Here is a 21422-nt window from a genome sequence, read left to right as displayed (position 1 = left end):
AGTGATGACTTAATTTGTAAACTTGTTCATTTTGTGACCGATTAGTTTTTTGTTTTTGTTTTTTTTCAATTGAGTAGCCTAGGACATATTCAGGGAAGCAAGATAGGAAAACTACAAGAGAGTCAGAGGACCCAGCAGCAAAAAAATTGAAGCAAATTCAGAGCCAGATTATAAGTAGCGAGAAAATATTTTCAATTTGTTTAATAACAAGAGGATAATCTTGTCAACGTATAAGTATCTCTTAAAATTAAGAAAAAAGGCCAAAACTCGTAGAAAAAAACAGGTAAAAGGCTTAAACATATGGTTCACAAAAATAAAAATAGCTCTGAAACATTTGAAAATAATCTTTATTCATAATGAAATAAATGTAAATTGGAAATATATAAAGATTCCATTTTTTACCAGCCAAGTGAACAAAAAGTTTGACACTTTTCTGAAGAATTATTGAGAAGAATGGCATAATTTTACAGTTCTGCAATTCCTTTTAATTTCTGGTTTTTCAGAAGATGGTTGTTTTCTTGTATCTGTTATAGCATTCCATCTATGGAAATGTTATTTTAGATACTGTATGAAGGAAATCTATCCTCACACAAATACACAGTTGGAAAAGTAGAGAGCCTTCGAATAGCTTTTTTTAGATAATTGTTTTTTCATTCTGAAATCATAGCAATGAACATTTTGTCCTTCATTACATTAAAATTCATCGGTCTGTCTTATATTTAAAATCTACTTTACCCTTGTGTAATTTTTTATAACATTTTACCTTGGTATGCTGAGCAGTAAATCCTTAAATTTGAACCCAAGTACCGCTCTCATTTAAGGAGGCACTCAAAGAGGCCCTCTCATTCTGGTTCCTGCAAGCACTGGGAGAGTGAGTGGTTCCTTAAATTTGAATGCTGAATACCTAACAACAGACTTTGCCTCACCCTAGTGCGGGAAGTTCCTCCAATGCTTATTATACAGCACTGTGCCCTCGATTGAGTACCTTTTCTTTTCTCCCCGCTTTGCTTTTTTTTTTAAATGACTTACTGGGAAATGGTGTGTTATGTTCTCACTTGTAACTAATTTTTAGCCAATTGCTTAAAATTTTCAGAAACTTAAGAAAGCCCTTCTAATTCTAGAACGCTGATATAACTCCTTATGTCTCCTTCCCCAAGCACGGGACTACCAAAGAGAAGACGTGCTGGATTTGAGGAGTCCAGAATGCGATGACCTGCTCTGATGCTTGACTGTGGATGCTGCGATTGGCAAGTGTGTCTGCCCCAGAACACCTTTACTCTTTTCCTGTTCGGAGTGCAGGAAAAAGTATTGCACATCAGAAACTGCCTAATCTTCAACTACGAATATCTGCCGGGATGTCCAGAAGGCTCAGCCTCAAGTTACAGCAAAAAATCCTAGAAGATGCCTACTGTGAGAAACACCTGGAACCACACCTGCTGTTCTGTGATGACGACCAAATCACGCTTTGTGACAAGTGCCTCCAGTCCCCGGAGCATAAGAATCACATGATATATGGAGTACAAGAGGCCGCTGAGAATTACAGGGTAAGCTTCATCCAGATTCCAGAGCACTCTAGCATTCTGGCCTCCTCCTCTTATTTATTAACTTATTTATTTAGGGGACAGATACTCTGATCTTCTAAGACCACTCCCCTAGTTGATGTTTATCGAAGAATACTAGACCGTATTTAGTTAACTATATTTAGAACTCCAACTTCAAGGCTAAGAAAACATAGACTGGGCTTTGGCCTTTCAGTTGTCTAAGTTTGTGAATTTAACTGTTCTAAAGCAATTACTTTACCTGGAAATCTGTGACTTATTTCTCTGCAGAAGTTATTTCAGGAGCTATTGAACACATTGATGGAGAAACTTGAAGTAGCTAAAAACCTATTAGCTGATGAGAAAGAAAGAATGGTGATGGTTCAGGTCAGTGCTTATCTTGCTTCTTGGGGGAAATTACCTGTAATATTGGATACCAAATAATATAAGCAAATCAAAATACAAATGACAACACCGAAAAATAGATTTGAAATCTGTAGGTAAGAAAAGTATTAATTTTTTGACATATAAAAAGTGCTTGGAATTCAATAAGCAAAAGACTAAAAACTTAACAGAAAAATGATCAAAGAAATAAGAGTTTACAGAAAATGCAGATATCTTTTGAACATATAGGAAGATCTTGAACTTTGCTCATGGTAAAAGAAATACAAATTAGCTATATTAAATTTGTTAGTGAGGTGGCATTCACAACTCTTAATGGCAGAGATAAAAAAAGATTAATAGCACAGTTTATAACATTGTACCTATGCTATAGAAGAATGAACGCCTCATGTATTTTTGGTGGCCATTTTAAAGAGAAGTTTATGCACGTTTCACTTCTGATTTCATGCTCTCTCCATATTTAACTTTATTTTGTGCCCTGGACAACAGATTTGGCATTTCCCCCTCTTTCAATTTTTAAAGAAAATAAACATCCAGTTGAAAATGGTAAGGGAGGAGAATTACCTGGCTATATAAGAATATTTCAGCTGATCCCCATTTTTTTCAGCCCCAAGTACCATATATTCAACAAATATTGGGGTCCCACTGTTTGCCAGGAATTATGCTAGGTGTCGGGGGTTCAGCAGTGGTGGGGGGGTGGGTAATTCAACCATTGCACGATTAACATTTTACTAGATGTAAACAAAACAAGCAAATATATGTTACATGTTAAATGCTATACTTTTTTTGTTTTTTGTTTTGTTGTTGTTTGGAAAAGCAAGAGCTATGGGGTTCACTTTTAAGCAAAGTGATCAGAGCCTTGTCATTCAGAAGTGGCATTTGAGGAAACTCTAGGAAGTGTGGAACTGAGCCATGTAGTCTTGAGAAGAAGGTACTAGGCAGAGTGGAGGGCAAGTACAAAGGTCTCAAGATGGGTGTTTACTTGGTTGTGGTTGTGTGAAAGAAATGGAGATTAGAAGATGATGAGATTAGAAGATAAAGGAGCCAAATCTTGCAGGGTAGTTGCCTTTAAATGAAATAAGAAATCCAGTGAAAAGTTTTGAACAGAAGAATAACATGATCTCACTTCCATTTTCATAGAAACGCTCACTGATGAAGTGAGAATAGACCATAGGAGGGTGAGAGCAGAGGTGGAGACCTGAAAAGGGCTGTTGCAATAATCAGGGACAGGTAATGGTAAACTGGTGGGGTAGAGGTAAAGGAGATAAGTGGTCAGGTTCTTGATGATTCTTGATTCCACTGAGTCTCATGAGATTAAATATTACACTAAGCTGACTACTCCCAATGTATATCTCCAGCCCAGCCTTCCAAATAATAGGCTTTAATGTCCACCTTCCTACGAGGCATCTCTCCTAGGATGGTTAATTGATTAATCAAAATCATCATATCCAAAACTCAGCTTCACATTCCCACCTCTGGAATCTCTCTCTTTCATAGTTTCCGTTTCTGTGTTTTGTCAGCTCCATTCTTCTAGCTGCTTAAGTCTTAAGAACCTTGGAATAAATAGCCCATTGATCCCTCTTTTCTCATACCCCCTATTGAGAGCATCAGCAAACAGCTGACTTCGATTTTCAGTTTTTCTGGTTTCCTTCTCTTCAGTTACTGAGATTACAGATTCCTCAGTTCTCTAAGTCAATTAACATTCCTTCATCTGTGTTTTATGTTCAAGGTTTGTGTTAATGTCCTGGTGGATATTGACTATGAAATTTCCTTTGTCCTCATACTTTATATTTCCTTGCCCTTATATTGAAGTTGGAGATGGAAAGAGACATTTCTGGTCAATCTGTGGTGTTCTACCTGAAGTCCATTACATCTAAATGTATTATAAAGGGAGAAGAGCAGAATTTTAAAGAGATGATTGAGTCTGAATATAAAATGATGTTCCGGTTGATGACTGAAGAGAAAGAGATGAACTTCCAGAGCCTACAACCAGAACTTTTCAACCAGGACTTGAGAAAAGCCAGTCGGAGGCAAATGATGGAATTTTCTGCAGAACTAGAGGAGAAATCCAAGGAAATGATACAGGTGACTTGTTGAAAATGGCATCCTTACAATATATGGGAAATAAAAGAAAGAAGAGAAGAATGTGTCAGTTCCAGAATAAAACATCCAGTGACAGTCACATATGTATTAAAAGGATTTGTATATTCATCCAGCAATTCTACTTCTGAGAATTTGTTGCAAATATATTTACCTGCATATAAAAAACATGTGGATAAGAGAATGCTGTCAAATTATTTTAGTTTGAAGCCTGGCTTAGAGGTAGTCTTTGAAGTTGGATTGATGATGTTTCTATCTTGGGTCTGCTTTTTATTAGCTTGTATGTGGCCCTCAATTTGTTACTTAATCTATGGCTTGGTTTCTTTAGCTGTGAAGTGGGGATAATAGTGGTCCCTGGTTCATAATAGTGTTGTGAGGCTTGAATGCGATAGTCTACATAAAGTACTTTAGTGTTTGGACATATTGTGTCCTGGATAAGTATTAGGTATTATTATTACTATAAGATTTATTAATAGCAAGAGATTAGATACAACCTATATCCATTATTATAGGATTTGTGAAATAAATCATTATGTACATAAAATGAAATCTTCATTTAGAAAAGATCACATGGCTCTATGTGTATGGATAAGGAATACTCCAAGAGCATATTATTTATTAAGGAAAAAGCAAGATATCAGATCAGCAATACACATAATAAGCCATTATTTGTGTTCTTTAAGAAAAAATAACATGAACACATGCTCATGTGCCTAGGTGGAACATCTTTGCAAAGATAAAAAAAAGAAACTGGTAGCACTGGCTTGATTATTTAATTTTTATTGATATTTAATTTCTAATTCAAATCTATAACAAAGGACATAAACTTTCTGAACAAAACTGGGAAATAAAACTGCACAGTATAAAATGATCTGTTTTAGGTCCAAGTTATCTGAATAGGTGGACTGCACGCATATCACCAATGTCGACATAAATATATTGTGTCAAAGAATAAAGTTTCTATGAGGTGTCCTGCTTGACACAGAGGGATATCCTGGCCTTATCTAATTATGTCTATTTCCAGGATGGCAAAGCAAGTTTTTAAAAAGGCGGTCAAATAGCAAATAAGAGAAATTATTGGTTGTTAAATAGTAATAAGGAGTTGCTTCTGCAGAGACTGAACAATCTGGGGAGAGAGAACATGAATAAACTGAAGGAGAGTGAAGTCAGGCTCTCTGAACAGATCTGCAGCCTCCGAAAAATCACCACAGAACTACAGAAGAAGTGTGGGGAATCCACTTTAGCGTTGCTCCAGGTAAGGTTCTAGAAAGAATCTTCTTTGTAGTATTTGACATGTGAGAAGCAGACCATACTCATTGGCGGTCAGTTCCAGGACACAATATCCAATGATACTCAATCATTAGTGAAGGCGATATAGCTATTTTCTAATCACCAAAAGTATTATGAGTCATCATGAAATCATAGTACAGAGCTACTTCATGATATGAATTCTTACCTTAAAATTATTAATAGTAAGTTCAAGTTGACATGTCCTTTAATAAATAAATAATTGGTTAGTCAAATCATGATACGGCTATATAACAGAATATTCTGCAACCATACAAAAAGGATGAAGAAGCTCTGGGCATTAAAAGACTATCTTTAAGATATTTTGTTAAGTAAAAAAAAAGATGCAAAACTGCTTTTTGTTTGGTTTTAGAGAATATAGACATATGCTCATTGACAATCAGACTGCCTCTGGAAATATAAACACACATTTTAATCGGCAGTAACATTGGGAAATAAAGGTGATATTTATTTATATAGTATTGTATATTTTTAATTTTGTATGGTAACATGCATTACCTTTTCGACAAATACCTTTTTAAGACTCTCCATTTCCCTCTGCCAGGAACATATTAGCAATTTGAGTGCTCTTATTTGAGAAGCCCCTACACATAAACCCTTAGATTGTTCTAGAGACAAACCCAATTCTAGATGGTGGGGATAGGGGTGACCAAATTATGCTTCATTCCTGACCTGCATGGCTCCAACCACTCTCCCCAGACTAGCAGGTCCCTTCACGTGTCTTAACTCTTGCCACTTCCAGCATGGAAAGCAAACAGATGGACTGAATTGGAATGAAGAGTGTTCTGAATAAGATGGCTGAAATGAGGTGTAGAAAATATTTCCCTTGGGAATATAACAATAACTTCAAGCATTTTATCAACTTTTCCTATTTCATGTTAAAATTTGGTATCTGAGAATTAGCATCATGAATCTGAAGAAATTAACATAGAAATCAAGTTTTATTATTTGAAGATATTTTCATGAGCACAACTCACAAAAGGCGTGTGGGTATTGGTTAATCTTGACTCTGAAATTTAATTTGTCCTCATACTCTGTATTTCTTTGATATCCATTAGTAACTGTCTTTTTTTTTTCCATAGGATGCAAGATATTGTCTGGACCAGTAAGTCTTCAATTTTAGAAACATTTGGGTCAGAATCAGGGTCTGATGTGTGAGCAGTAAAGTGGGTAAGATGTTGGGATAGGGATAGAGAGATTGTGTAATGAGATCATCCTCTGGGTCAAGGGGCCTGGGGTCTGCCCACATAACTGAGATTGTCTTTTCTTTAAAGGAGTGGTGGTTCACTACTGCTTCAGTGTCTAGAGCCCGCCCAAATCACAGACTTGAGTTTATGCCAAATACCAGGAATGAGCAAAATGCTTAAAGTGCTCCAGAGTAAGTTGACACACATCTGTGATTACATCCTACCATAAATAAAAGTAAATTCCAGATAGCTTAAGGATATAAAAGATTGGAGAGTTTAATATGCTTACACACATAAGATAACAAGATAATAATTGCATGATCTCATGTTCAAAGGCTCTCCTATGCAAATTCTTTACAATTTTCTCAACCCTGAAACATAATTATTTCACTATTTAAAAATTTTAAACTTGTACGAAAAAAGTCAATATATGTAATGAAAGATTTATATCTCCTCCCCCCATGGTTTTGCCTTTTCCAGAATGCTCTGTCAATGGATTCACACAGTATGTGGCATTTTGAGTCTGGTTTCTTTCAGTTAGTATAATGCATTTGAGGCACATTGTAGTTTGTTGCGTGTATCAGTAGTTCCTTTTTGTTGTGTGGTATTCCATTGTACGAACTTACCACAATATTTAAAATTTTTTTTGTAATTCCATGGACATGAGTTGTTTTCAACTTTATGCTATAAATATTTGCTTATAGATTTTTGTGTGGCCATGACTTCATTTCTCTTGGTTGAATGTCTATACCATTTTGTATTCCCACCAGTAATACATGAAAGATTCCGTTGCTCTACATCCTTGCCAGCATTTCGTATTGTCATTTTATTTTAAACTATGTAGCAGCAAATCACTTTGATTTTTAATTTGTATTTCTGAAATGGCTAATGTGATGGAGCATATTTTTATGTGTTTACTTACACTTTACTGTTGCTCTTCTTTGAAATATATCTATGAATATTTTCCTCATTTTAAAAATTATTTTCTCATTGAATTTTGTGATTTCTTTATATATTCTAATTACCAGTTCTTTATTAGATATTGTTTTGCAAATATTCTCTTTGTGATTTATATTTTTATTTATCTAATGTTTTTTGAAAAGCAGAAATTTTAAATTTTGAAGTTCAGTTTATCAATTTTTTCTTTTATGATTTGTGCTTTTGCATCCTAAGAAATTGTTTCCTACCCTAACAAAAAATTTCTATATTTTTCTCACCTTTCTGTACTGGCTCAGAACTCCAATACGACACTGAATAGAAGTGGTGAGAAACATTTGCCTTGTTCTTGATCTTAGGAAGAAAGAAAGCATTCAGTATTTCAGTTTTAAGTTTGATATTAGCTATGTTTTTCATATTTGCTTTACCCTAAGTTGAGGAAATTACCCTCTATTTCTGACTTGATAAAACCTTTTATCATGAATCAATGTCGAGTTAATTAGATGCATTTTCTGTATCAATTAAAATATGTTTTTTCTTTATGTATTAATATGGTGAATTATATTACTTTCAGATGTTGAACCAGCCTTACATTCTCAGAATAAATTCTTGGTAGTGATATTACTTATTTTATATATTGCTGAATTCAATGTACTAATATTTTTAAAGGATTTTTGTATTTATATTATTGAGGCATATTGACCTGGAGTTTTCTTTTCTTGTAATCATCCATTAACTTAGATAATTCATTTTATTTTCATTTCTATGTAATCTTTTAGTATATGTGCTGCCGAAGCAAGCACAATTTCTACATAATCTTTTGGATTTTTTGTCAAGTCTAGTTAGCCTTACTTTTCAGTTTCCTATGTCCTGTACATATTTTTAAGCTTTTTACCTCAAACATAGAAAAAATTATTTTAGAGTCTGCCTGGTAATTCTAATATTTATGTCCTTCAGATTTATTTCTGCTAGTCTCACTCAATAGTGCTCTCCTACTTTGTGTGTGTTTAATGATTTTTTAATAGATAAGCTTAACTTTTTCTCTCAGATATTAATTTTAGAAATTCTTTGAGGCCAAAAATGAAGCTGTGCATTCATCTTGGAAGAACTTACATTCGTTTCTGCCAGTCTTCTGTAAATACTAAGTGCCTGGGACAACTTGAAACTTAAAATTCAAGGCTTGTGGCTTTTAAGACCACCCTAATAATGACATGAATTGGGCTTCAAATCCAGAGGTTTATGTTCATTTGGCAATAAAACTTGATGCTGGATTAGATGCTGAAGAAAGTAAGAAATAAAGAACTATTCCAGGTTTATGGCTTGATCAACTCAAGCATTAAGTGTGCTATTAACTGAAAAGTAGAAAGTGGAAAGGAATACGTTTGGGGATTAAAGTTTCGATGTAGAATGTTTGAAATGCCTCAGTTATGTCCAACTAGTATTTGGCAACTTGTTTGTGGCGTAAGTCTCGAACATATAGGAGATATTTAAAACTGAGGCTAAGTGAAGTTACATAGAGGGAAAGAATACAAGAAGTAAAAAGGAAGACTCTGGACCAAGCCATGAGAAATCACAGAATTTAGCAGTTAAAAAGAAAGAAAAGGAACAGTCAGAGATGTAAAGACAATTATCACTTTCATTCAGATATAAGAAATGACATTGAGCTTTCTTGTTCATAGTTGATTTTTTTGGAGGATTCTCAGATTTTCTACCCTCTGCTAATATGTTTTCTTTTGTTTTACTCTATCTAGCGTCTGAGGAAGCAATTTTTAGGCATCTATGTCATACTCTGGTAATATTTAGGATGAGAAGAGTAATTCAGTCACAGGGAAGAACCATGAATGAACTACTTTATTAGGAGACTCCAATGCTTCTGGCCATTCCAGGCTTGGAGAAGATCTTTTAGAGGACTAGAGTTAGGTCTCAGGTGATACTGGCTGACTGGATACTAGGCCATTTTTATAGCTTAGTAAGTTCCTTTCTGGTTTGAAAGTTACTTCTATACCTTGTTGTAGTCCATTATCATTTGTTTTCTTCTTCATCCTCAGATACATTGCATCTCCTTCCATCATCTTATTGACTTCATTCCTCTATGATGTCCATATCTTGAAACAAAGTTTAGAGGTTACTTTTCCAGGACTCTCCTAGATTTCTTCCCATATTTGTGCCTAAGATTTGTGCCCACTCATTGAGAAGCCCCTGTATGTTAGAAAGCATCAAACTCTGTCACTGGCTTTGATGAACCCCTTGGTTAACTAAATTTCTCTCTCCCTGCAGGACCTATAACTTTGGATCCTAAAACAGCTCATCCCTATCTTGTCTTATCTGAAGATCTGAGAAGTATAAGACTCAGAAATGTCCAGCAGGATGTACCTGGCAACCCAGGGAGATTTGACTTCAGTGCTACTGTGTTGGGTGTGGAGAGCTTCGCCTCAGGAAGGCACTACTGGGAGGTGGATGTGCAAAAAGCAACAGAATGGCAGTTGGGTGTATTTGAAGACTCTGCCAGCAGAAAGGGTGACACACTCAAAGCTTCCAGAGATAAAGTCTTACTCACAGGCTCCATGATGGGAACCGATTATACCTTCTGGGTCTTCCCCCCTTTAAAAAGGGTCTCTTTGGGAGAGCGGATGCACAAAGTTGGAGTTTTTCTAGACTGTAAGTATCGGCAGATATCATTCTATGATGTGACAAAGAGTCTCCTCATTTATAATTTCTCTCATCTTGCCTTTCAAGGAGCTCTCAGGCCTATATTTTCTCTTTGTATCCCAAGTGGAGGCACAAATTCAAACTCTCTTAGCATCTGCCTCCCTGATGTTTTTTCTTGCAATGTTACTGTTAGCCCTCTGTCTCCCTTGGTGTGAAATCTAAAATCACAAGATGCCAGAGAATTAAAAGCATGACTTTGTAAAAAAATTTACATTAAGTAATCCAATAAAAGATTTCTAGCATTTGAGTTGCAACCCAGTTCAATACCCCCAGAACCTTTGCATTTATGTGTTTTTTCATACCTATTTAGTGGAAGAAGCTACCTTTAGACTGAGTCTTAACTGAAGGACCCCATAGTAATTAGAACAACAAGTGCATATTCAGCATAAGATTGAAAAATTAGAGAAGAAATATAGTCTGGGATCCTTAGGACTAGGTTAAAGATTCTAGAGATATTTTTGAAAACAAAATTAAGCATAATTAGGACTTTAGATTTGAGATATTATCATAGTTACACATGTAATGGAGATACTCTATTACTGATCCTATTAACTCGCATCGAGGCATCCTGTTAGCAACAGAGTCAAGATCTCACAACATTTAATATTTCAAATAGAGAATGACTTAATTTCTCTACATATTTTATATAGGAATGGAGGAGGTATTGCAAAAAAAAAGGTGAATATTTCAAAATTATTTTTTGAGTATTCTACATTTTTATAAGAATATTAGTTTTCTTAAAAGAAGCCCAATAATTCAATGCTATGAAATACTTAAGTAATATTGTCTTGTAGTTGCTCTCATCTCTCTCTTCAACAATTTACTGAAAAATATTTATTTCTACAACCTTGATCAGGGGTGGTCATACAATGCTGAGAAGATGACGACATGTTTATACAGGGAATTTTATGTGAAAGGCTTATCATACTTTACATCCCTTAATATTTTTAACAACCTGTAAGTATGTATTACTCAAATGTAGAAACTAAGGCTCAGAGGGGATTTAATTTTCCTAAAGTCACATAATTGTTAAGTGTCCAGTAAGTAACAAAGATAAGGAATTACATTTGGATCATCATATCAGAAAGCAAGCTCTGTCTTCAATCTTGTTACATGGAAACCTATTGTATCAGCATGACTGTGTAAGATAGTGGTCCAATTTTATTCAAATTAGCTAAAAATGCAAGCCAATTTCTATAGGAATAGAGGAAGCATATTATTTCTACTTTTCTAGGTATACTCTATGTGTATTATGGAGTCTGTGTTCTTCAAGATGGGCAAAGTAAAGGGAAACAAAAGGCAAATATAAGGAAATTGCTTCTGTTGAGGCCTGGAAGGATATAAAGTCTTATGTACTTGTGTTTTGGGGACAAATTTTTAATTGACCATTTGGAATTCTCAAATTTTTTTTTAAAATCATCATGTGGATAATTTGTGTATGTGCCTTCTAAGGCATAAGCTTAGAAAAAAAAGTCTTTGCACATCTTCATACCCAATCACAAGAAGACATGGGGCGGAATAGCCCTTATCTGAGAAGTGGGGGTTATGTTAAGTGAGTTGGAAGTGAAATAGCTATTTGAAGCACTAAGATTAAAAACTCAGGGTGTTGGGTCTCAAACTCCTTCCCAATTTCCTGAGGAAAAAGATAATAATTTATTATATAGGGAAATGTGAGAATGTAATAATAATTGTCTATATGATTCTAACTTTTCAACGTCATCTTACATCAAATGTCTCTTGCCTCTGCGACTTGACTATTAAGAACTATTTTCCTCAAACTAAGAAATCAAAAGAGAATGAAGCATGTCCTTTCAATGTCACTCTGGGACATTGTCTAACACACAAAGATTATTTTAATTCTCTAAGAAATTATACCTGCATTTGACTTTGCTATTTATCTAATGAGAACCCACACACACTGTGAAGTTACATGTTAACATGAAGAATTATCTGGTAGAAAAAAAAAATCCCCAGAAGCTTTGGTTTTAGTCCCCTGTAGGGTATTAACCATTTTTGTATCTAATCTAAGCAATCTTAACATTCTTTTATATTCCTTATGATCTGTATAAATGGCTTTTCATTCCTCTTGGAACCAACTTTACCCTCTCACTGATTCCTTCCCTAATTACTGAATTGAACAAAACCTTTGATACATGTCTATATTTGAATGAGAATCATGTTAAGCCTTTGAAAATAATACTTTGACACAGCCTGAATAATGACCTGAATAAAAATGTCTAATGCATCCTTCTAGCCACACACACTTTGCACATGTAGTTCCCTGTACTTCAGGCAACATTCGCCCCTCTCATTTTTTTTGTTCGTTTACTAATTCTGGTTCATTCTTTAGATCTCAGCTTAACTGTTCCTTGGCCTTAACAGTGAATCCTGGGACAACATGGTACCAGTTATAGCTTCTTGTTATGCAAAGCACAGTTACAATTTTATACTTGATTGATTATTTAATTGCTTTTCCCACTAGACTATAAGTTTTATGAGTAAGGACTGTACCTATTTTTATTCTTTTATCTTCTAGTGTTAAATAGTCTCAAGCACGTGGTTTCTGTCAATATCTATTCATTAAGAATTTGAGGAAAAAGGTCATGTGGTAAATGATAGGACTGGGTGGGTAATGGTAGAGTGTCCAAATCATGGGGGATATACTTGTGTCAAAACTAAAAAGTGAGTAAAGAATATTCAGGTGAAATGGTGGTTTAGTTTGCTAAGGCCACCATAATGAAGTACTACAAACTGGCTGGCTTAAGCAATAGAAATGTATTGTTATATTTTTCTGGAAGCTAGAAGTCTGAAATCAAGGTATTGGCAGGGATAGTTCTATCTGAAGACTGTTGCATGTTGCTCTTCTAACTTCGGGTGGTTTGTTGGCAATCTTTGGTGTTCTCCGGCTTATTGCTATACTATTCCCTTCTCTATCTCCACCTTTACTTGGAATTCTCCTTGTGGCTCTGTCTCTTCATGTAGTTTTTTCTTTTCTTTTTTTTTTTTTTTTTTAAGGGCTCCAGTCATATTGGATTAGTGGCCCACCCTTCAGTATGGCATCATTTTAACTTAATAATGACCCTATTTCCACATAAGGTAACATTCTGAGGTTCTGGAAATTAGGACTTTGGCATAACTTTTTAGTTATTTTAGTGTTAGTAGTAGTGAGGACAATGACAATTCAACCCACAGCAGATGAGTTGGTGTGGAAATGGTTTTCCATATTACAGTGGCAGGTTTGCAAATTCTGTCTATTCAAAAATCACCTGAGGAGGTTTTTTAAATCCCAATATTCAAGCCATCCTCCTACCACACACATGTCACATCAAAATCTTGGATTGGAATACAGGCATCATTTTCCCAAAACTTTCTGGGTGATTACAATAAGCAGCCAAGATTAAGAAGAAAATTAGAGGCAAGAAACAAAACAGCAGTTGGTTTGGTCAGGTGCTATAGCCTTTTCTGTGGCTTGCGAATTTAAGTCTTAAGATATAAAGACTTGGGGATAGCTCTGGAAAGGTGGACTATTAATTTGCAAATTAGGGTGAGTTTTTCATGCCACCTCACTGCAAGCATGCTTGGTTCATATGACTGAGACTGTTTTAGGAAGATGGCTGATGGGGTAAGTTCTAATTGGAAGTTTCATAGTCTTGCATATCTGGGCTAGTAAGACCTAGGAAATCTTGGGCCATCAGAGGAACTTCCAGTGATTTGAAACATTTAGAATTATCCCACCACACTGGAGAGATATCTCAACTGTTAAAATACTGTGTGTGTGTGTGTGTGTGTGTGTGTGTGTGTGTGTATATATATATATATATATATATTTGCCCAGGGCCCATTTAAGTAAAGACTCCAGTTTCATTGAATAGTTATAATTTGGAAATAGTGCTCTACAAATATGAAGAAAGTCAGGCTGTGAGATTCTTTATAGCTAAACCACTGATACATTTCTGGGTTAAGAATTAAGGGAAGGCTCACAGCTCATACTGATCCAGACCTACTCGTCCTTTAGTTGAGAATCAGAGCATTCTGCCTGAAATAATCTATCTGGGGTGAAAAGAATGAAAGGTAAGCAACCTCAAAGCAGTTAATTTTCTTGACCTTGTATAAAGCAAGAAAAGGATAATGGGGAGATAAAGAATTTGTGAGGAATGAGAAAGTGATTTAAAGCTTTAATTTCTTGGATTCCCTGATTAGATAAACACAAATGTGATAAACACCATCATTACTACATTTACATTAAAAAGCACATAGATGGGGAATGGGAAAGGATTCAGAAGGTTGCATTATAGTTGTGTCTTGACAATTTGGAAACTATGCAAGGGAATGGGACATTACCCTGAAGAGAACCGATATGAGCTTGTAAATTTACCCCATGTGAGAAGTATTCTCTGCAGCAATAGATGAATGGTAGAATGACAAAAAGGCTGTTAAAATTAAATATTTAATAAAAGTTGTACATATGCTGTCTGCAAGGTAAGATTACAAATGCTTTGTATATATTTACCTCATTATCAAATTCTTTTAACTCTTAAGAGGCATATGCTTTTTATTTTACTAAGACAAAAATATGCTAAAATTCACCATATATAGTGATACAAATTCTTGATAAAACAGGCTGTTTCTTCTCTCCACCCACATGGATTGTATCTCCCTAAAGGTATTCAGGCAGATAACTCAGATTGACTGGAGGGGAAAGTGGGGGAAGCGGAGGCCTGGTACAGATGTGAAAGTAAAATTCACATTTTTCAAAAACAGTTGATGGAGACTTAATGTAAAATTATTTTCATGAAAGGTATTTATAAATTTGTATAATAAAACGTTTAGTTAAAAAATAATTTAAAACTTTATGTGAACATTTTTTTCTAAGGGAATATTTTAAGAATCTTTGTGTTTACCCTCATGAACACTCTAATCAGCCAAAGATTACCCTGTAATTGTGTTTCTTGTTTCAGATAGAAGTACTATGTGGTCATTCCAGATACTTAGAGATACCAGGGGATTTTCTAGTTGAAACAGGAGTGTGGTTCTAAGGGTCTAAGTTTACTTGTTGCAGTCTCCTTAACTCTTTCATTATTTGGCTTGTAAATTTTCTGAAGCTAAAAGCTATAGATGTTGAGAGTCACAACTTTAAAGACTAGTGAATATTAGTCCAGGGACTATAAATGTGAATATCCTCGGAAATTATACTATCCTTTTATTCATCGTGAGGTTAGATTGCTTTTTCTGGAGGGCAGGGCAGAGATACTAGTTTCCTGTGTCTATAGTAATTTGGGGAACTAGAGGAGGTCTGTGAGGTACTTCACCTCTTTAAGACCAAAGCCTCTTTTCAAAAATTTATGAAAAAGATGTGACTATCCATCAAGAATGTCTTCTCCACCCTCAATCAGAGCCAACTACATTTCTAAATGTGCCAATCTCTTAGACATTCTATGTTTTACATAAGCTTCATGGATTCACGTTTCAATTTACTTTAGAATCGTCATTGACTCCTTTATTTTGCTCTATTCTATGTTCATTTTATCAGCAAGTACCGTTAGCTCTATCTTCAACATACAACCCAATCCAAACTTTATTTTTATTTTTACTGTCTTCCCTCTTATGACACTAGTCCAAAGCACTGTCTTTCATTTAGACCACTGTGGTAGCCTTCTCACTGGTGCTTCTACTCTCATCTCTCTCAGTTTACTTTCCACAAAGAAAGACCTTCTTTGGACATTCTATCTGATCCTCACTTTCATTCTCTTAAAGCTTACCCTACATTATTTTCTTTATAGCATAAATCATTACCTGAATTTATATTAAACTTATTATGATGGCAAGGACTTTGAATAAATGGTGAATAAGACAACCAACAAATATTTATTAAGTGGTCACTATATATATATTTTACATGAGAACAAAACAAAGATCTCTGACATTGATGAGATGGCTTGGAGCTTTGGAGTTAAGGAACTCTTAGAATTTTTTTATTTTTCGTTTTGTTAAGATACTGAAATAGACTTCTCTAGTATCATTGTAACATGATCCAGTGAACATCGACTTTTGCCAAATGTCTCCTAAATATACAGTTTAAAAAATCAGAATATTTTCTGACCCAAGAGCAGACTAGCTTTCCATCTCAGATGTAAAGCTGGAGAAGTACCCACAGGAGGTGAATGTGTAGTCTAATTCATTTGCTTCAAATAAAAGGCAAGAGAGTTCACTGTGTGAGGAAGGATTAAACCTTTTCAATCATCAAGAACAGATGATGTTTGTTTATATGCGCACATATAAAGCATTTGGAAGCTTACTTTGCAGACAGCATATGTACAACTTTAATTATTCTAGTTGCATAGATGGAATAAAGTATTACTGTCTTTAGGAACAAAGGTCACATAAAATGTCTGCTAAAGAGAAGGCTATAGCTAGCTACTTAGAGATAAATAGAGGACATTACAGGTTAAGATTGTCTATTAATTGGAAATCTCAAGGGCAATTTTCTTATCGGTGATGGTTGCTCTGGGAAATTCCTTTGTTACTAGAAAAATCCAAGTTCTTGACGATTCTGTTTTGGGTAATGATTTCTCAGCCTTGAAACATGTGCAGTCCTTTTTGAGTACATTTTTCTAAGTTAGAATTCTTGTACAAAGATTGAAACTTCTATCATTTAGAAAACTAGGTTCAAGAAAAGATAGTTTCTAATCTCATTAGGTATCAAAAATATATGCATGTTACCACTGGCTAGTTGAGAAGGTTAGTGGCATATTCCTTTTGCTTGACAGTGTATCCATACTTTTGTAGAGTATATATGATAAATGCATTTTCCCTTTGGAAAATGTCTTATTTCTCTATGTGTCTCACCTTAAACACTGTGACTGTCCCACAATAACCACTCATTATTTGGTGAATGGACTTGCTAAAAATAAATGGACCTTTTCTTAGTGTTAATTGATGGTGAGATACTATACTGAAAAGAGAAAGTAAGATAAGGCTTGCATACTGAATATGGAAACTAAGGCTCCTACCCCCACTTGTCTTCTAGAATGCTAGCAATCATATTTATCCTTTGCCCCAAGGCAAACTATTTAACCAAGAGGAAAGTTGCCGAAGAGAAAAGACTTGGTATTTCATGTTACACATACTTTCAAGTCACTTTTTAAGTACTCTACTCATTGATAAAAATAATAAAATTTAAGAAAAATATGAAATACAAAAGACAAGACCAGTGGTCAGAAGTAGAATTTGGAGTAAAACTTCAAAACTATCATTGTTATCCTTAGAGAGAGGAAAAGATACCCTAGAAATACTGTGTATGTATAAACAAAATTAAAAAAAAAAAAAAAAAGGTTGGAAGAAAAGAATTTGAAATATCCTAGAGAAGAGAGAAAGAAGATGAAAACTGAAAAAGCGAAGGTAAATATCTATTCACCCATCTAATCCAGGAAGTCTACCTCCAGAACATTATCAGAGCTATCTCAGAATATTAGGAATAAAGATAAGATCCTAACAACTTCTAAGAGGAGAGAATAGGTCACATACATAAAATCTAATATCAGAATGGTTTTGTACTTCTCAATATTGAAACTAGAAAATGGAATTCAAAGGAGTGATGCCTTTCCCAGTTCTGGGGAGAAAATGTCAATTTATAGTCTAGAACTAGCCAAATTATGAATTTAGTGCAAGAAAACCTCTTGCAAAGCTGTAATAGAATGTGCTCCATTATACTGAGTATACCAAGAAAAGAAAATCCCAGTTATGTTAGATATGACACAGGAAAGATGTAAGGAAATTATGAAAATGATGGTGAAGGAGAAAATTACCTGAATGACAGCAATAGCTAGCTCAAACTAGAACAAAAAGTAGAAAATTCACAGAAGGGTATCTTGAAGGAAAACAAATAGAATTAATTATTTGATAGGTATAAAGAAGAGCTTTATAACTCCATAAGGAAGTTTAAGGAATGAATTAGTGATTGGTACATTTAAAAAATTAAAAAGTAAAGAAATAAAACTAATGGAAAAATGAGAATTATTAACTCGATAAAAAGCAAATTTGTTGATTGATGAAAGTATGTTTACTCGGCTGGAAGATATTTCTGTGGTTATAAAGTACACAATGAAAAAAGAATTTAAGCAAATGTTATGACTTATGGGAATGATGGGGAAGGGAAGTTATCTGTAGAGAATAGGAGATAATAATTCTTATTTCTTATGGTAGGGAGCTATTGATAATGTCTAAAAATGAAAAGAAATATGTAAATTCTATAGAAAGTAATGAGTTGAACATGATAGTGTCTGGTTAGCAGGAAGAGAGGAGAAAGACTTCCAGTTTTGTTTTAATTTTTTTTGTAATTATAAACTTTACAGTGCTTTTTTATCTTGGGAACTAAAGTACATGTATTACTTTAATAAAGTAAATTAAATTAAAAACACTGAAGAATGAATAAATAGTAAACTATTTCCTGTAAACAACCAAGAATATTTTAATTGTAGAGGTTACCTGGAATATCAGATTATTTCTATGACAATTACACTAACAGAGATTTTTAAAAGCATGCTAGCTTAGGGGATATTAAGCTCTTGCTTTCTTGAGAACATCTATATAATTCCAAATAAAAGTTAAAAAAAAAAAAAAAAGCCTCACCAATTTAAGGAGAAAAATGAAAAGAAACAAGCCAGAAGCCAGTAAGAGGCAAGGCAGTGAAGGCCCAGGGAGCTCCTCAGACAAGATTTAATCCTGGATAAATAAGGTGAAAATTGGTAAAAATCAATCAATAATAATAAAATATCAATGCTGCAGGTTTGCAGAAGTTGACACTTATGGGAAACTTAATAAAATGAAAACAGTCTAATACAGAAAATTATTCTTTAAGAACATACCTGAAGAAAAAAGAGAAACACAGATTTTCCAGCAGGGATTTGGTGCAGACGTCAGTGATCAGCTATTGGTTATTTTGTGAGTGATTTTATCCTTCAGCAATAAACTGCGATGTTTCCTTAAACATGTGTTTAACAAAAAAAAAAACTTGTGCTTCTTAGGCTAATGGTTTGCAAGCTTGATAGCTTCAAACAAACAGAAAGCAATGGTTTGAACTGTGGATGGATGGGAATTGTTTTCAATATTTAAAACTGATGAAAAACTTATTAATTCTTACTAAATTAACATTATGATAGTTATTAATACCAATAATTAATTAATACTTAATAAATTGATCAATGTGGGACCTGTCAGACACTCAAAATAACAGAAGACTGAGAACAATGAATCTAAAGGCCGAGTGGGTTTTCTTTCCATCCAGGTTAAGGATGTATTCTGCTGACACTTTCAGTATCAAATGGGTCCCAATGTCTGTAGAATTTCTGTTAATGGAAATATTACAAACATAAACTGTATAAATATTTTTGAATAGCAATTAAACATGATATAGAAAGTGTCTATGGTCAGTTTAAACTGCACTTCTGGGATCCGTCATGAGACAGACTTGTACAAAGCATGTCAATAGCAACTGGAAGATGCACCAAGATATCTGTTCTTGCTCTGTGTGGCTACCACACTCCAATGAAGTTTCTCTTCTATTTACACAAAGAAATGGAGGATGTTGTCTGACCTGACTGAGGTTTATGCCTCTGTGACCTTGTGTACAGGCATGAACTTCTTGCCATTGGTAAGTCACTGGAAATGCTATTCCTCTGCCAAAACTGTATCGAGTGCTGAAGCATCACTGAACACCCTAAAACCTAAATAAATAGTGTATGAAAAATGGAGGGAACTGAACCTGAGGTTGATTTGACAACTCAATAATCTGAAGACTGGTCCTATTGGTTCATAATCTTTCTATTATTGCCACCCTCCATCATTCCTTCCCTCATCAGCGTTTTGCCTCTTGTCCTCAGCAGTGTCTTTCAACGATCACAGGTGGTGGTTGTAGTTCTAGATATTACCTTCATCCAAGCAAGGGAATTTAAAGTAAGAGTAAGAAAGAAGATTTCTAATTTTGAGATTCTCTCCTGTTTAGGACATCTGCCTACTCCCACAATAAGACTGTCAGAAAGCAAACTTATGTTCATTAGACTTATTCCAGTAAGGGAAAACACACTTGACAAGCTCTAAATGGGGTCACAGATGGGAAAGTGAATGTTATATCTATATCTAATCTATATTTATACCTATATCTCTATTTCTACATTTCTATATCTATATGGTTTTAGGCCCTGTATCAGATAATTTCTGAGGTGGTTTTTGCCAGCCAGAGACCTGATAGAGGCTGGGCCAAGTTTATGACATCATAGAATAGGATTGGCAATTACAGCGAGGCAAGGAGCCTAAGCAAGTGTTGATGAGTATGCTGCTATTCTTGCTAACCAAGCTCTTTTAGGTGGTTTATGGTCATATCTTTAAGGAGTAAATTGTCTAAAACAGTAACTAAATTTTTTTTTTTTTTTTGTCTTAGAATTACTTAGCGTAGGAGTAGGACATTATGTAGATTTTAGTTTTCATTTCTTAGGCATTGGTAGGGCTGCATTCCCTCTGAAGTCTCTAGGAAGGAAAGTATCTTTGCCTCTTTCAGCTTCTGGTGGCTCCAGATGTTTCTTGACTTAAAGCTGCATCATTCTGTCTTTATCTTTACATGAATTTCTCCTCTTTCTTTTCTGTGTGTCTCTTATAAGGACATTTTTCATTGGATTTAGTACCCACAGGATAATTCAGAATGATCTTACCTCAAGATCCTTAACCTAACAACTTTCGCAGAGACCCTTTTCCAAAATAAGGTCACATTAATAGGTTCTGAAAATGACCATATCTTTTTGAGAGCTACCATTCACTAATAGGAGCTAATGTTAGAAAAATGAACTGAATGTTCACTGAGTTCACAAGAAGTTCACAATCTAGACAACAACATAACAAGACAGACGGATATGATCTTGAAGAATTATGTACAAAGTATTAGAACACAGAAGAGAAATGCCTTGCCTCACTATAGTTGGGATGAGGATGAGTTGCTGAAAAATCTTAGAGGGAGTCAAGTGACTTTAAAGCAGCAGTTTAAAAGGTGAGTTTAAGCTATCTAAGACAATGTGGGTGACCTGGAGAAAGTTATCGAGGCAAAAAAAAACAGAAAAGAAAAGAATAGAAAAGAAAAGAAAACAACAACACACACCATAAAGTCAAAGGGAAGAAAAGTATCTTGTTTGAGGAGGAAAATTACAAGAAGTTCAGTATGGGTAGAATATAAAATTATACATTGGTAGATGGTAAA

General features: G+C 34.7%; 1 protein-coding gene across 1 annotated transcript; it reads left to right on the top strand.

The window, feature by feature from the left end:
- Window positions 1-1355: 1355 nt before the first annotated feature.
- TRIML2 (tripartite motif family like 2) lies at window positions 1356-10335 on the top strand. The gene is made up of 7 exons (XM_039839222.1): window positions 1356-1544; window positions 1830-1925; window positions 3831-4025; window positions 5155-5295; window positions 6431-6453; window positions 6623-6726; window positions 9749-10335. The coding sequence occupies exons 1-7, from the start codon at window positions 1356-1358 to the stop codon at window positions 10333-10335; spliced, it is 1335 nt and encodes a 444-aa protein (XP_039695156.1).
- Window positions 10336-21422: the final 11087 nt, after the last annotated feature.

Source organism: Pteropus medius, unplaced genomic scaffold (genome assembly GCF_902729225.1).
Source record: "Pteropus medius unplaced genomic scaffold, Ma_sr-lr_union100, whole genome shotgun sequence".
NCBI classification, from domain to species: Eukaryota; Metazoa; Chordata; class Mammalia; order Chiroptera; family Pteropodidae; genus Pteropus; species Pteropus medius.
The sequence above is the reverse complement of the archived record's forward strand: the minus strand, read 5'-3'. Positions and strand labels throughout refer to the sequence as shown.

Bases quoted from the DNA above. Each gene is read 5' to 3' on its own strand.
- TRIML2 (XM_039839222.1), top strand. From the start codon at position 1,356: ATGTCCAGAAGGCTCAGCCTCAAGTTACAGCAAAAAATCCTAGAAGAT. The intron at 1,545-1,829 runs GTAAGCTTCATC...ATTTCTCTGCAG, and splicing joins AGGCCGCTGAGAATTACAGG to AAGTTATTTCAGGAGCTATT. The intron at 6,727-9,748 runs GTAAGTTGACAC...CTCTCCCTGCAG, and splicing joins AATGCTTAAAGTGCTCCAGA to GACCTATAACTTTGGATCCT.